The sequence below is a fragment of the Ambystoma mexicanum genome, chromosome 1p, assembly GCF_040938575.1.
Source record: "Ambystoma mexicanum isolate Mex_15411 chromosome 1p, UKY_AmexF1_1, whole genome shotgun sequence".
NCBI lineage: Eukaryota > Metazoa > Chordata > Amphibia > Caudata > Ambystomatidae > Ambystoma > Ambystoma mexicanum.
In genome coordinates this window covers 285,150,712-285,163,559 of record NC_090921.1, presented here as the reverse complement: position 1 = coordinate 285,163,559, position 12,848 = coordinate 285,150,712, and the positions used below count along the sequence as shown (strand labels likewise).

The 12,848-nt window shown below is 42.0% G+C and overlaps 1 protein-coding gene across 2 annotated transcripts in view; it reads left to right on the top strand.

Moving 5' to 3' along the window:
* PWWP3A (PWWP domain containing 3A, DNA repair factor) overlaps positions 1 to 12,848 on the top strand; it is a 653,378-nt gene that overhangs the window by 199,220 nt on the left and 441,310 nt on the right. The window contains exons 6-7 of one of the 2 annotated variants that reach the window (XM_069646781.1): positions 8,965 to 9,090; positions 9,696 to 9,766. In XM_069646781.1, coding sequence (XP_069502882.1) covers positions 8,965 to 9,090; positions 9,696 to 9,766 — 197 coding nt within the window. Of the gene's footprint in view, positions 1 to 8,961; positions 9,091 to 9,695; positions 9,767 to 12,848 lie in introns of both variants that reach the window. The other variant, XM_069646772.1, reaches the window with a different exon arrangement.

Below are 12,848 nucleotides of genomic sequence, written 5' to 3'. Positions count from 1 at the left end.
AGGGGTTTGGTTTGACCCTTGTATGACCACTTTGACTTTTCACGCTGGCCTCCCCTAGAGCCTCTTGGTTTTTGTAGTTAATGCACTCAATTCTATATATCCTCTTGTTCAGGCGTGGGGTATTGTTAATCTTTCAGATGAGCACCCACGCGGACTGGCCCACTATAACCTTAATACCTCGGTTGTTCACAAAAGACCTTTGTCTATTATCATCTTTTCTTTTACATAAATGTCGCCACTGCAACTTTGAGCTGAACACAGTCAGGGCTGTTATCAATTTTCTCTGACTCAACGACTGTGCTGAATTTGTTGGCTTTTCTTCTGCTGGAATCAAGAATGGTACCACAGCACCAAGCTCTTTTCCCCGCCCTGGCTATCAGTGTGGGAGGGTCACATGTACCATTGACTTCTGCCACACCAACTGCCAGCAGCAATTTCTGGTCTTACTGTTCTTTTAGCGAAGGCTTTGCGGCTCTGGGTTAAAAAGGGCTGGGGTAATTCCCTGTGTTGTCCTTTCGGTTTCCACCACCTTTCTCCTTCGTTTAAACTGCCGTCCCGGAATAGCTGCTTCCTCATGCATTCGGCTTTGCTCAGTGTGCTCTCATGCTCTGCCTTTTATCCCTGTGGGGAAGGGAAAGGTCTGTCGGGTGGTTATCAGCAATTACCTGACTCTGCCTGACCCTTGTGTTAGGACATGTCAGGTAAACGGCTTTGGTGTTAGAGTCCATTGTCTTTCGCAGTGTGAGAAAGTGTTTGTGTAGGGAAGGAGGTGGGGGGTAGAGTTTCTAAACATCCTACGTGGTAGGATGGGGAAAAGGTGTCACAAGGAAAGGGGTAACCCGTCTCGCCCGTCAGCATCCCTCTTCGACTCCCCGCAGATCCCCCATCCTGGTGATCCCCCCCCCGCATTGAACCACCTCCAGGAACTGGATCCAATAGCGATGTCAGTGTCCTGGCCACCTGGATGACAGATCCCGGGGGCTAGCAAGTGAGACACCTTCAGGTTTCTCACACGAAAATTATCCCTTCTCAAAAAGTGAGAACAAGGCAAAACATGGTCCTATGCACATTTTGCCACAATTTTGTGTAACATAGAGTCCTTTATGGATTTTTATGAACACCTTCCAAAAAGGAGAAACGTTTGGGGGCTCCTCTGTAGACGGCACTCCATCCAAAAAGGGAAGACACATATAGAACAAATAGAGCCTGTAGTAGAGGAAGAGGATATTATTGAAGAAGTTATACAGAGGAGGAGGTCATTTTATAGAGAAAATGTTGTGCGTTAAGAGCAGTGATTAGAATTGAAGCAAGATATTCTGTAACAGAGCGGAAGTAATTGGCCTGTGTGTGGGGAGTGAATTATATTTGCAAGTATCGATGGGTTAGCAAGTTCTAATGCACACAGATCACAAACCATTAGGGGAGCTATTGACAGTAAGAGGGATGTGTAGCGCAACTCTGAGATTGGCCAGATTGAGCATCAAACTACAAGACGAGATTGGATATGTATTAGGAGTAAAACACAGAGTTGCAGATTTCCTTTCACAGTTGCCAATAAAAACAGAAGAACCCGTAGGAATGGAAGCTGATGAGGAAGTTGATGGAGTTTTACAAAATGTAATGAGGTACACGGTTAGCAGATAGCGAGCAAAGTATGAATTGAGGAGGAGGAGGAGGTATTGCCATTTTGGGAAGTGAAAGGAGAATTTTCTAGAGGATAATCTGTTAGTCAAGCAAGAGTAATTAATAAAAGAATGAATGGGGATGGTACATCAAGGGCATCCTTGATCCACACGAACTAAACAAAAGCTTAGAAAAAGGTATTGATGACCAGGGATGGACAGAGTGGAGAGACTTTTGAGGAACTAGTGATGCAGCATCCAAATGAGGCTTGGGAACAAGTTGGTATAGACATTGTGAGGCCTTAAAGTATGTTGAAGTTAGAGAGAACATTTCTAAATGTAATGGTTTACTATTGCTCTTCTTGGGTTGAAGAAAAATGTGTGCGGAATGGGAGTACCAGTGAATTGATACAATTTCTGTAACAAGGGAGGGTTGACCTAGAAAAATGATCAGTGATAATGGAATACAATTAAGAAGTGAGGAAATGAGAAGATATGCCCAGAGAGTAGGAATTTCATGGACGTTTTCAGCAAATTATTATATATTGTGGCAATAAGACCTGAGGCGGCTGGCCAATACCGCCCTAGGTAATGCCCCCAGGGTGGTATTGGCCCTCTGCTGAGGGTCTTATAGCCATTAGTACCCCGGCCTGTTAGTCTCTGAATAAGACCAAACCACGCACCCCAGCGTTCTACATTTTGCCCAAGGTCCACAAAAACGCCCAGAAACCACCAGGGAGACCTATAGTGTCCGCCTGTGAATCACTGCTCAAACCTCTATCTCTTTATACAGATTTTTTTCAGAAACCATTCGTGGCTAGAATGTCATCATTCCTTAAGGACACCAACAGCACTATAAATTTACTTAACAAAATCAATCTGAGCAACAACAGCCTCCTTGCCACCATGGACGTAGAAGCACTGTATACGTCGATCCCGCAAGCAGAAGGGATAGAGGCAATACGTGATGTCTTGAACACCAGGGATGATACAAATTCAACACCGACAGAATTCATTCTGGAATGCACTAGACTGGCCATGTCAGAGAATTTCTTCCTCTTCCAAATCAATTTTATAAACAAACTAAGGGAGTTAGCATGGGGGCAACCTTTGCCCCCGATGTTGCAAACCTCTACATGTCCAACTATGAAAAGAACAATGTGTTCACGTAGGCAAACCCCTTTCTAAGCAACATTGCCCTATGCAAATGCTACATGGATGACATCATGATAGTGTGGAATGACACCCCTTTGGACCTAAAGGATTTTCACCACTGGTTGAATTCACGAAATACACACATCAAGTTTACCATACACTGGGATCATCATCAAATTGACTTTTTGGATCTTCAGATATATAGAACAGGAGATCAACTTAAGACAGAACTATTCCGAAAAACCAACAGATCGCGACAGCTTACTCCATTTTCAGAGCTACCACCCGATGGGACTGAAATGCAACTTACCCTATGGACAGTTTTTACGGATCCACAGGAATTGCACCGAAACCGAGAGATATAAGAAACATGCTGAAGCTCTGTGAAAATTGCATTTAGAAGTGTACCCAATAGCCCTCTGCCCAATAGCCTCTCTGGTAAATTGAATTTAGAAGTGTGCCCAATAGCCTCTCTGGAAAATTGAATTTAGAACTATGCCCAGTATACGCTCTGTGAAAATTGCATTTAGAAGTGTAACCAATAGCCCTCTGCCCAATAGCGTCTCTGGTAAATTGAATTTAGAAGTGTGCCCAATAAACCTCTCTGTGGAAAATTGTATTTAGAAGTTCGCCCAGTAGCCTTGCTATGAAACATTGAATTTAGAGGGTTGCTCAGTACCATGTCTTGGAAAGTTGCATTTAGAAGTGTGCTCTTTGAAAGAGCATATAACCAATCATATCACACCACCACGCTTACTCTCTCCTTACATCACCACTCAACTAGAACACAGAGATACTATGACACCATTCGGTATAACTGTTCTCATACCAACATCCGCCGCTTATTCCACATCATTCTATGTAAACACTGCTGGTATCACACCCCCAGCCAGGCGTTTTCCTCGGGCCTAACGCAGCCACATCCGTTCCGGATAAATCCTGCCAGAACGAACACATTCTCCTGATCTCTAAACCACCACATCTACCGCTAAGAAGCAGCTATTACACGAGTACCGCACGAGCTGCACACATACCCGGTGCTCACACGCACCTTTTTGACTCTCCGTTCTCTCTCTACTGATCTGAACTTCGGTTCCCAAGGGCGTTCAACCTACCAGCGCCTTCAGACCATACCAATGGTATATAAGGCGCTATATAAGTGCAAAATAACATAACATAACATATCCGTTTTACCGAGAGAGGCTACCCTAAAAAATCCATCAAGCAAGCCAAAAAAAGAGCGAGATATACACCCAGGGAAATTTGCCTCGAGAAGAAGCCCAAGAAAGAACTAGGCAGGCTGGTATGTGTTACCACCTTTTGGACCACTGAGCCAATTAATACAAAAGACCATCTAAAAGAATAGGCATCTGGTGAAACAGCCGGGTACTTTAAATCAAACACCGTGTTTCGCCTTCGAGAAGAATAAGAATTTAAAGGACTCTTTGGTGCACACGTTCATTGAACCTCCGCCACGAGTGGACAACACCTTGTGGAATGTACCCCCACTCATTGGACATTACAAGTGTGGCAAGTGTGTGGCTTGCCCTCTCACTCTGCAGAAGAAATCATTTGAACATAAGACCATTAAATGGATAATGAAGGATCATACCAACTGTAACACAAAGGACGTGGTATACATAATACAATGCCCCTGTGGTTTACTCTATGTAGGGAAGACCATCCGACCAATAAAGATGCGCATTTCGGAGCACCGGTCGTGCATAAGAAATAAATAAGGTGGCTGATAAGCCTCTAGTTGAACACTTCAGCAAAGAAAACCACAAAGACACAGATTTGAGGTGGTTCATTATACAAAAAGTGACACCCGCAAAGTGGAGGGAGGGGGGAAATGAACAGGATTTTGACACAGCTTGAGCAAAGATGGGTGCACAAGCTGGACAGTGTGAGAACAGGACTCAATATTTCAGTCGAATGGAAATCCTTTATGTAAATTCAAATGGACACGTGATGTAGGGTATGTAGAGGCAAATAAAATCACTCTGCCCGCACTCCAGGCATAGCACAACTGTTACATTTATATGTGTATGTATTTGTTTATTCATTTATTTATATTGCGCACCAGACCCGAAGGTATGAGGGCCAGGAGCAGCAAGGTTATTCTCAGCTTAGTTACAGTGCTGTACATTAATTTACAGTGTGTACATAGGTTAGTTACGATGGATACAGTAATACAGTGAAATACAGATTACAGTTATACATATTTACAAAATTTACAATGTATAAAAAACCATGTAAATGGATGGACCACCACTTATGTCTATATTTGTCGATGACAAATAGACCCATGAATTCCATTTATACACATTGACTTGGTACCAGCAACTGTTATATTGCACAAATATGGTATTGATACGTATATATGCAAGTAATCATGTATAGTAAACATCTCTGTACCCACAAATTACCGATGAAAAACAGACCCATGAATTTTGAGGTGGTACTACTGTTGGTAGATGTATATGTATGATTATCATCTGCGTCCACTTAGCTATGGAACTATTTAGTATCGCCCATGTTCCCTTAATTTTACTCTGCCTTCGTGTTTCTCGCCCCGCCTGTTTTCAGCTGATGCCAGGCTCAGACACATGGGTACGATATAAGTTCCCTTGTAAATGCAACATTAAACTGCCCCGCGTAGTTTCATGTCCGGTATGAACAATAGACACTGTGTTTCTGACCAGTGGTTTTTTAACCAAAGACGTTTGCATTTTTAACACGGTTACCGTGGCAACCGTAATAAACTGTCTAACCGACCGCACTGCAATTATTTGGTCTACCTAGGGACCATCTATAATTGTTTATTTAGTAATGTCGGGCCCTATTTTATGACTTGGCTTAATTTTACATTCGTTATGACTCATCATGATGTTTCAAAATGGCCGCCCATATAAATAGTCGTGAGTCTTGGCAACGGCTTTAGCAACACCACGCTGCCTGTCTAACGAGTCTATGGAGTGACTCAGCGCTTTCTGCAGAGATCTGCAGTACCTCGCCTGCCAGATGCGGCTTGCACATGCTGCCTGAGCGTAACATCAAGAGGTATTCACTACGCGCTGATGTAATTTTGTGAGTGCCACACACTTTAACCCCTTTTTTAGTCAGGTAACTTACACTATGCCCTCTTCTAGGACATTCACTGCCGTGAGGCCAGCACAGAGCACTGTGTTGCAGCACCCATTCTGAGGTAAGCTGCCAGTATTCTTCGTAGCATTTTCAATATGTATCTTCCAAGAATTATGGATAATTGGTTGGAGAATATATTCAACACCCCCCTCCTCTTTTTGATAATAGGAGTATTTGTGGGACCCTGACTCGAGCCGGTCGCCCATACGAGTACCTGTGGTTAATCATTCCCACAGGTAAGCTGTGTTTTTTTCATGATACCTCTCACATGGCACAGTTTGATATCTATTAATTGGATATTTTTTCACAAAGAACTCCCCTAAACAAATTCTCCTTCTCCCTGTCCACAGCACTCCACGAACTTCCTTCTCATACAGCCCCCCGTCCTGATGAAGGCTGTGTCAGATACGAGGCTCATTTAGCCCACACAGACGGCTGAAACACCTGGTGTAGACGCACCTTTTTAAACTACAGTGTATCATCACTGTTCTCTGAAAGAACATTTTGTCAATTGTTGTGTGTCTTTGTTAGAAATGTTCAGTGATTCCCTGTATAACACTGTCTACCAGATCATGGCAGTGAAGGACTCATCTTCTGTTTCGGTACAAAAGCAATTGGATTAATCGCCGTTTATGCTTTTGTTTTTTTTCTCACCCTGTATGACTATGATGAAAAATGTGTGCTAATTTGATCAATACAAACTTGCACAATTATAAAAATTAAGCTGTTACACAATACTCAATTTTTAGTGCCCAGAAAGGTTAAGTGTTTGGGGTCATAAGACCCATAGGGAGTGCAAAAGTGAAGTTCTTTTTGACCTATTCAATTGTATCTTAATTCTAAATGTACTTCCCAATTTATTATCATATGGTAATAAACAAGCTGTTCTGCTGCCTTCAAAATACCCTGTGGGATTGGTTCATGCTTGGTAATGATCTTAATTAAATCTATTATATCACTAAATTGTGGGATTCTGTAAAAGGTGATTATAGATGATTGAACTCTTTAATTTTACACACTTGAAGTCTGTTGCTAATAACAGTGATCATGAATTTTGCATTGTAATTTTGACTGAAGGTATATCTCATTTATGGTTGTATATAAAGTCTTTTTTGGCTTCTCCTTACTAAAGACAACATTTTTTTTAAAGCAATTCGGGCTATTTTAAATGAGTTTTGGTTCTAGAGGCCAGTAGAGATCTTTATGGACAAGTTTGATGCCACCGTACTCCTGATGCTAAAGATGCAGATGCATACAGCATTGCCTTTAGGGTGTGAAGGAGGATTTTGGATAATGTTTGCCATCACTAGATATTGTAACAGACTAAAGAATGGCGCATCCACTACTTCCACTGTACAGAAGAATTGTTTTGTTCTCCAACCAACCCAAGCCAATATTGAAGGCTGATTTATCTTCTGTCAGTGAAAGTGACCCGCTCAAAACAATTTGCTAGATTTTATTTTGCAATTGTTGTCATTGGACAGTTACTTCTTTTGTGCACTTTTTTTGAACCAATGTGAGGATTAGCACTGCTTATTTCTTTAAATATATTTGAGTTTGGTCAGGGCTCTTAGCATAGACCTGTACAAGACCAACTTATTTAAATGTAGATAGCATGTTGTCTCACTGGTGAATAATCCCACCAATAGTCTGTTTGAATAAGGATTAACAAGAAACTGTTAGCAAGGATCCACCTCACCCATATGGCACGCGTCAGTGTGGTCACCCAAGCTTTTCACTCTTTATATGGAGATATGATATTTGAACTGGACACATCAATATGTAAATGGCACCCAGTTATGGCCTACATGTGACCTCAGAGTACAACATCTGTCTCCATGAGAACTGTCTTCATGTAATCAGGAGTTGATTGGATTTTTTGCCCTAATCCTCTCGTTTCTGTTAAGGCCCTATTACATACATTTTCTGTACATGTAGGTCCAGCCTCCTTGTCACCATATATAAAATCGTTGGGTTCCACATTTGACTTTATGCTTTTTCATTCCTCCCTGTGTTATCCTTGTGAAGCCAGCCGATTTTCATTTTGCACTTAGAGGTATTCTTAACTTCTGATTTTGTTTTGTGGTTCAGACCCTGGTTATGTCTAGGCTTGATTCACAAGTTATATTTTGGCTGGGTTTCCACTTCTTCCATTGAACGCTGACCTCCATGCTGCTGGTGGCTGAGGCCTGGAAGGTCAGCTCTGTTAACCCAGTGCTGAAACAGCTGCATTGGCTCCTGCGAAGCAAGGATCACATTCAATGCAGCTTGCATTGTAAGACTATTCACTTTTCCAATCCCACATACCTAGCAACTAAACTGGGGTGGCACTCTGGGTCTGTAACGGGAAGTCAGATAGCACTCTGGGTTTGAGGAGCCAGGGTGGGTTCCTTTTGAGGTACGAAAATTCATTCTTAAGTGCACCTTTTAAATGCTTCTTTTGAAGGGCCTAAAAACTCTGCATTTTAACTATTTCATGAGCTTTAATTTGCAATAATTTTATTTTATTTGGCTGACTTCGTGTTTTGGTTTCTTGAACATTTAATATCAAATTAGAATTTGTATGTGTCGGAAATGTTGTACCTGTTTTAATACCCCACTTGAAAACACTTAACGTTTTTTTTCTAAAGCGTAAACACAAAATGCAGCCGCCCATTCCTCAACAAGCTCCCTTTTCTTTTGTTCTCAACTCTCCTTCTTTCCTTTAATGTTCCTATGCTCGTTCTGTGTTCTGAATTGCCACATCGTTATTTGATTAGGTTATCAGCCCTTCCTCGCACTGCCCCCTTTTCTTCACCACTTCCATTACATTTAGCTTGCTGTAATTACTTAACATCCTCTTTCCTATCCTCCTTTCTTTCATTTTGACACCTTTCTTTGAAAACTCCATGCTTTCTGCATTGCATTTATTTTGTGTATTGGGAGGGTCTTTTGTAAATGCTTTATTTGCAATGTTAAGCTTGCCTATCAAAGAAGATTTACAGATGTGATTAGTGCTCTGACAAAATAAAAATCTCCCATCTAAATTCATTGACAGAAGTGGTGAACTCTGATCTGTCTGTGGAGTTTAGCTCACCAGATTACCAAAGCCAGAACTCTACTTGGGTGGATGAAGTGACTGAGGAAGATGATGATGAAGAGTTGCCGAATATACTTCTGCAGCAAGGTAAGGGGAACCGATGTTACATTGAAGATCCCTTCACAATATTAGTCTTTTAGTGAAGTGGGCCGACACAGGCATGGTCCCATTACAACTTCTGCATTGGTTGGAGCTTCCTACCAGCGCTGCCCACACTCTGCTGTGCTAATTTCAAGTATGACGCTCTTATTTGTCACTTGACAACCCCTGCTGTGGCGCTCAGTGATTTCCCGGCCCTCTGCGGTTTTGTGCTCAGCAACTGCACTCTACCTGTTCTCTCACAAAAGGTTTTGGGGGGCGAGGGTGTTCTTCATGTAGCTTCATCCATCCTTGGGGATGCAGAAATTAAACCCTTTCCCCATCTGTAGTTGGAATAGTAAATTAACTAATCTTAGAATATTTAGGAGGAAAGGACTAACCAAACTCCCTCATTATTCAGTTACTCTCCTCATTTGAGTTGTAAAATTTGGCCTTTATATTCGCTAGGGTATCGAGTTCACCAAGGCCAATACTTCAAGAACAGCAACCCACCTGTTCTCATTTGGCTCTTGATTAATGCTGATCTTGAGGACATAGTATGCTTTTCTTCCAATGTATTTCATATTTCTATTGATTACTTTTTCTTTCCCCAGAGCCGTGTTCAATAGAGTCTGGGATGTTAGTATGGTGCAAATACTACAAGTACCCGTACTGGCCTGGAGTGGTAAGAAATAGTACCTTGTCCAAAATCTTTTCATGCTTTGATATGACGACACCCAACTAAATGCTGTGCATGAAATTAATCTAAATGTACATGAGCGCAGTCGGATGACAAAGGATTGTAGATGGGTTGGTGTACAAGGCTTATCAAGAAGTTGCAATTGATTGAGTGCGCAAGTACATTGAGAGGTCGGAATCTTGGATGGACTGAGGTGTGAATCCAATGAAGGAATTGGATGGGAGGGCTACTTACTTTGCTAGTGGTGTCACTAAAATTTGTAAAATCATTCTTTTGCAAGCAGTATGACGAGTTAGCCTTTCTTGTACCGTACTGGTCAGAACATTGACCATCCAAAATGGGGAAATCTGTCTTAGTATCAACGAACCTGAAGTTTATGATCACTTCCTCAATAGGTAAAGAAAGAAAATAATTTGTATAAGGTGTTTAGGGATTCCATAGAAGAGTGCGAGAAGTTGAACATATAGAAAACCTAACAGTGAGTGAGCTATTGACTAAAGCAATGTTTAATTCGAAGTACTGTGACAATCAAGGGAATTCATCACTTCTTCCTAAGGGAGGGCTCACCCCATGTGAGTTTAGGGCGGTGAGCCTGCTCGGCAACACGCTACCTAGGGGTCGAGACAAGTGGGACCTCACTGGGAGAGACTCCCCCTTTGGGGACAAGGACTCCCATTTCCATTAGGAACTCCCTGATGGCCTCCAGATGATGGTTTATATGAACTTAACCGAGACACCAGGATGATATAAATTCCATGATTCAAATAAGGATAAATTGAACAATTATTACGAAAATATAATTGAAGCTATCCCTTTAAATGAGAACCTGCCATGGGCTGTGCCCAGGTGGTTGGAAAGGGACGTCACATCGGAAAGAAGACTAGACAGAGTGGAGAGCGGAGAGGGACAAGGAAATGTAGCTGAAGGAGGCAGCGGAGCGTATTTCGAATTTGTTTTTAGACGACGGATCGAGATGCGCTTAGAGGTTAAACGCTGGGAGACAGGGCGTACTGGAATAGGAGAAGTTCAAAGACACGAGAGAGAGAGAGAGAGAGAGAGAGAGAGAGAGAGAGCGCAGTAGTGTGTGACCACGCGAGAATCGTGCTGGGCAGCCGGCCTATGCAACAACGACATCACCATAGGGAAGAAAGCAACTCCTGAATAGATCAGACGCAGTGACATCCAGAAAGCGAGACCTGGACTGGAATGCATACCGAGCAGATGCTACAGAGAGTGAGTCGCACAGCATCCAGGAAGCTGAACGCCAAACCCTGCAGATACCAGAGACATTACCCCAGAGCACAGATGGTAAAAAGGGGAACAGGAATACCGGAAAACCAAAACTGAGTTATTGGAAGCTATGAGAAACTTGTCTCATTACCAATGATAAGAGTGGAAAGCAAGTTTGTAAATCAGAACTGTACTAATGGGATATAGAGGAACATTGAAATTGCAGAGTGAGAGAAATAAAACTTGAATTATAGTACTTATGGAAAAGGGAAAGGTAACCCAATACCCAGTAAATCTTAATGAGATCTCAGAGCGACATTTGGAAACCAAATCCCTGTGGGCTCATAAGTATAACCAATTATACATGAAAGAACACCTTTGGGAAGAGGCGAATGATAAGTTTTTCAGGATCAATCAACAACCAATAGAGAAGGAAAATACACATGAGTTTTTTGATTTCTATGAAATTGAGAGAAGGAATCTTACCAGGACCAAGAGAATGCCTGGGAGAGAGGAACGAGAAACGGACTAACCCCTAAGGGAATTACAGAAATGAATCCAAAGAATAACAAAAGACTATTTGCCCGATGGTCTACTAAGTAGAACACTAAAATTCAGCAAGCACCTGGACCAAGACCCAGCACTCGGAAGGGAATAATTCTCCTGACCTTAGTTATTATAGTGGTAGTGTCAGTTAGCTTAGATTTGGACAGCGGACTGATTTATTTGGACTATTATTCACGACTGATGAATGTTAGGACAGTTCTTCTAAAGCACAACTAAAGGCTTCATAATGCTATATCTGAAGCAATACAGAAACTCGTCTCTTAGTATTAGGCTGTACCACTTGAAGACATTTGGTAGCGTAGACGGAGCAGCCAGGCTCATTTTAGGAGGGAGGAAGGGAGGACTGTAGGAAGTTGCAAAGAAATTGTAGCATACTTATGGTCCAAAGAAACACAAAAACACTATGTATCGTAAAAAATAATGGTTTATTATAGATACGTGTGGGGCAAAGACAAATCTTTGGAAAGGTAAGTACTGTTACATATATAAAAACCAACTCGACAATTATGACACCAAAGTATAGCCTTATTTAGAAGAGCTTTCATCAAACCAAGATGAGTCAAACCTAACGTTATTCCCTAAGAATAGCATATTGCCATTCAGAATGTATAAGACCAGGTTAGTTATACTTTTGACCTAGTTATGCGTTTGACCTTGTTGACCATCAAATCCTGACTGAACACCTTCACCGAAGCAGCATTTTCGGCAAATGCCGGCAGGTGGATCCAATCCTTCCTCACACATAGGAGTTTTTGCACCTACTGCTGCTGCTGAGCTAGTACCCATCCACTGCGAAGTCCCTCAAGGATCCTGTGTTTCACCCACACTTTATAATATTTTTACTAAGCACCTCTTTGATCGTCTTGATAACCTGGGTGTCGCATACACAAATTCTGCAGATGACACTCGGGTCCTCATTACACTCACTGGTTGCTATGAAAGAGATTCCAAAAAGCTAAACAAAATCTATCTTGAAATACAGGCCTGGATGGCTACACACAGCCTCTGCCTAACGACAGAACTTATGATCGTCGGCACCCAAGTCCATCTAAACAAACTCGATGGCAATATCATCAAAGTCACCAAAGAGATTAGATTCCACACTCTCCCTCAAAAAACAAGTAAACTCCACAGCCTCCACCACAGCATACACTAACAAATTAATCAACGCCTGCAAACCCTTTCTGTCCACAAACAGTTGCCTCACGTTAGCCAGGCCTTTGATTTTGTCCAAACTGTAACACCCCATTCCTAGGCTCTACTGAGCATA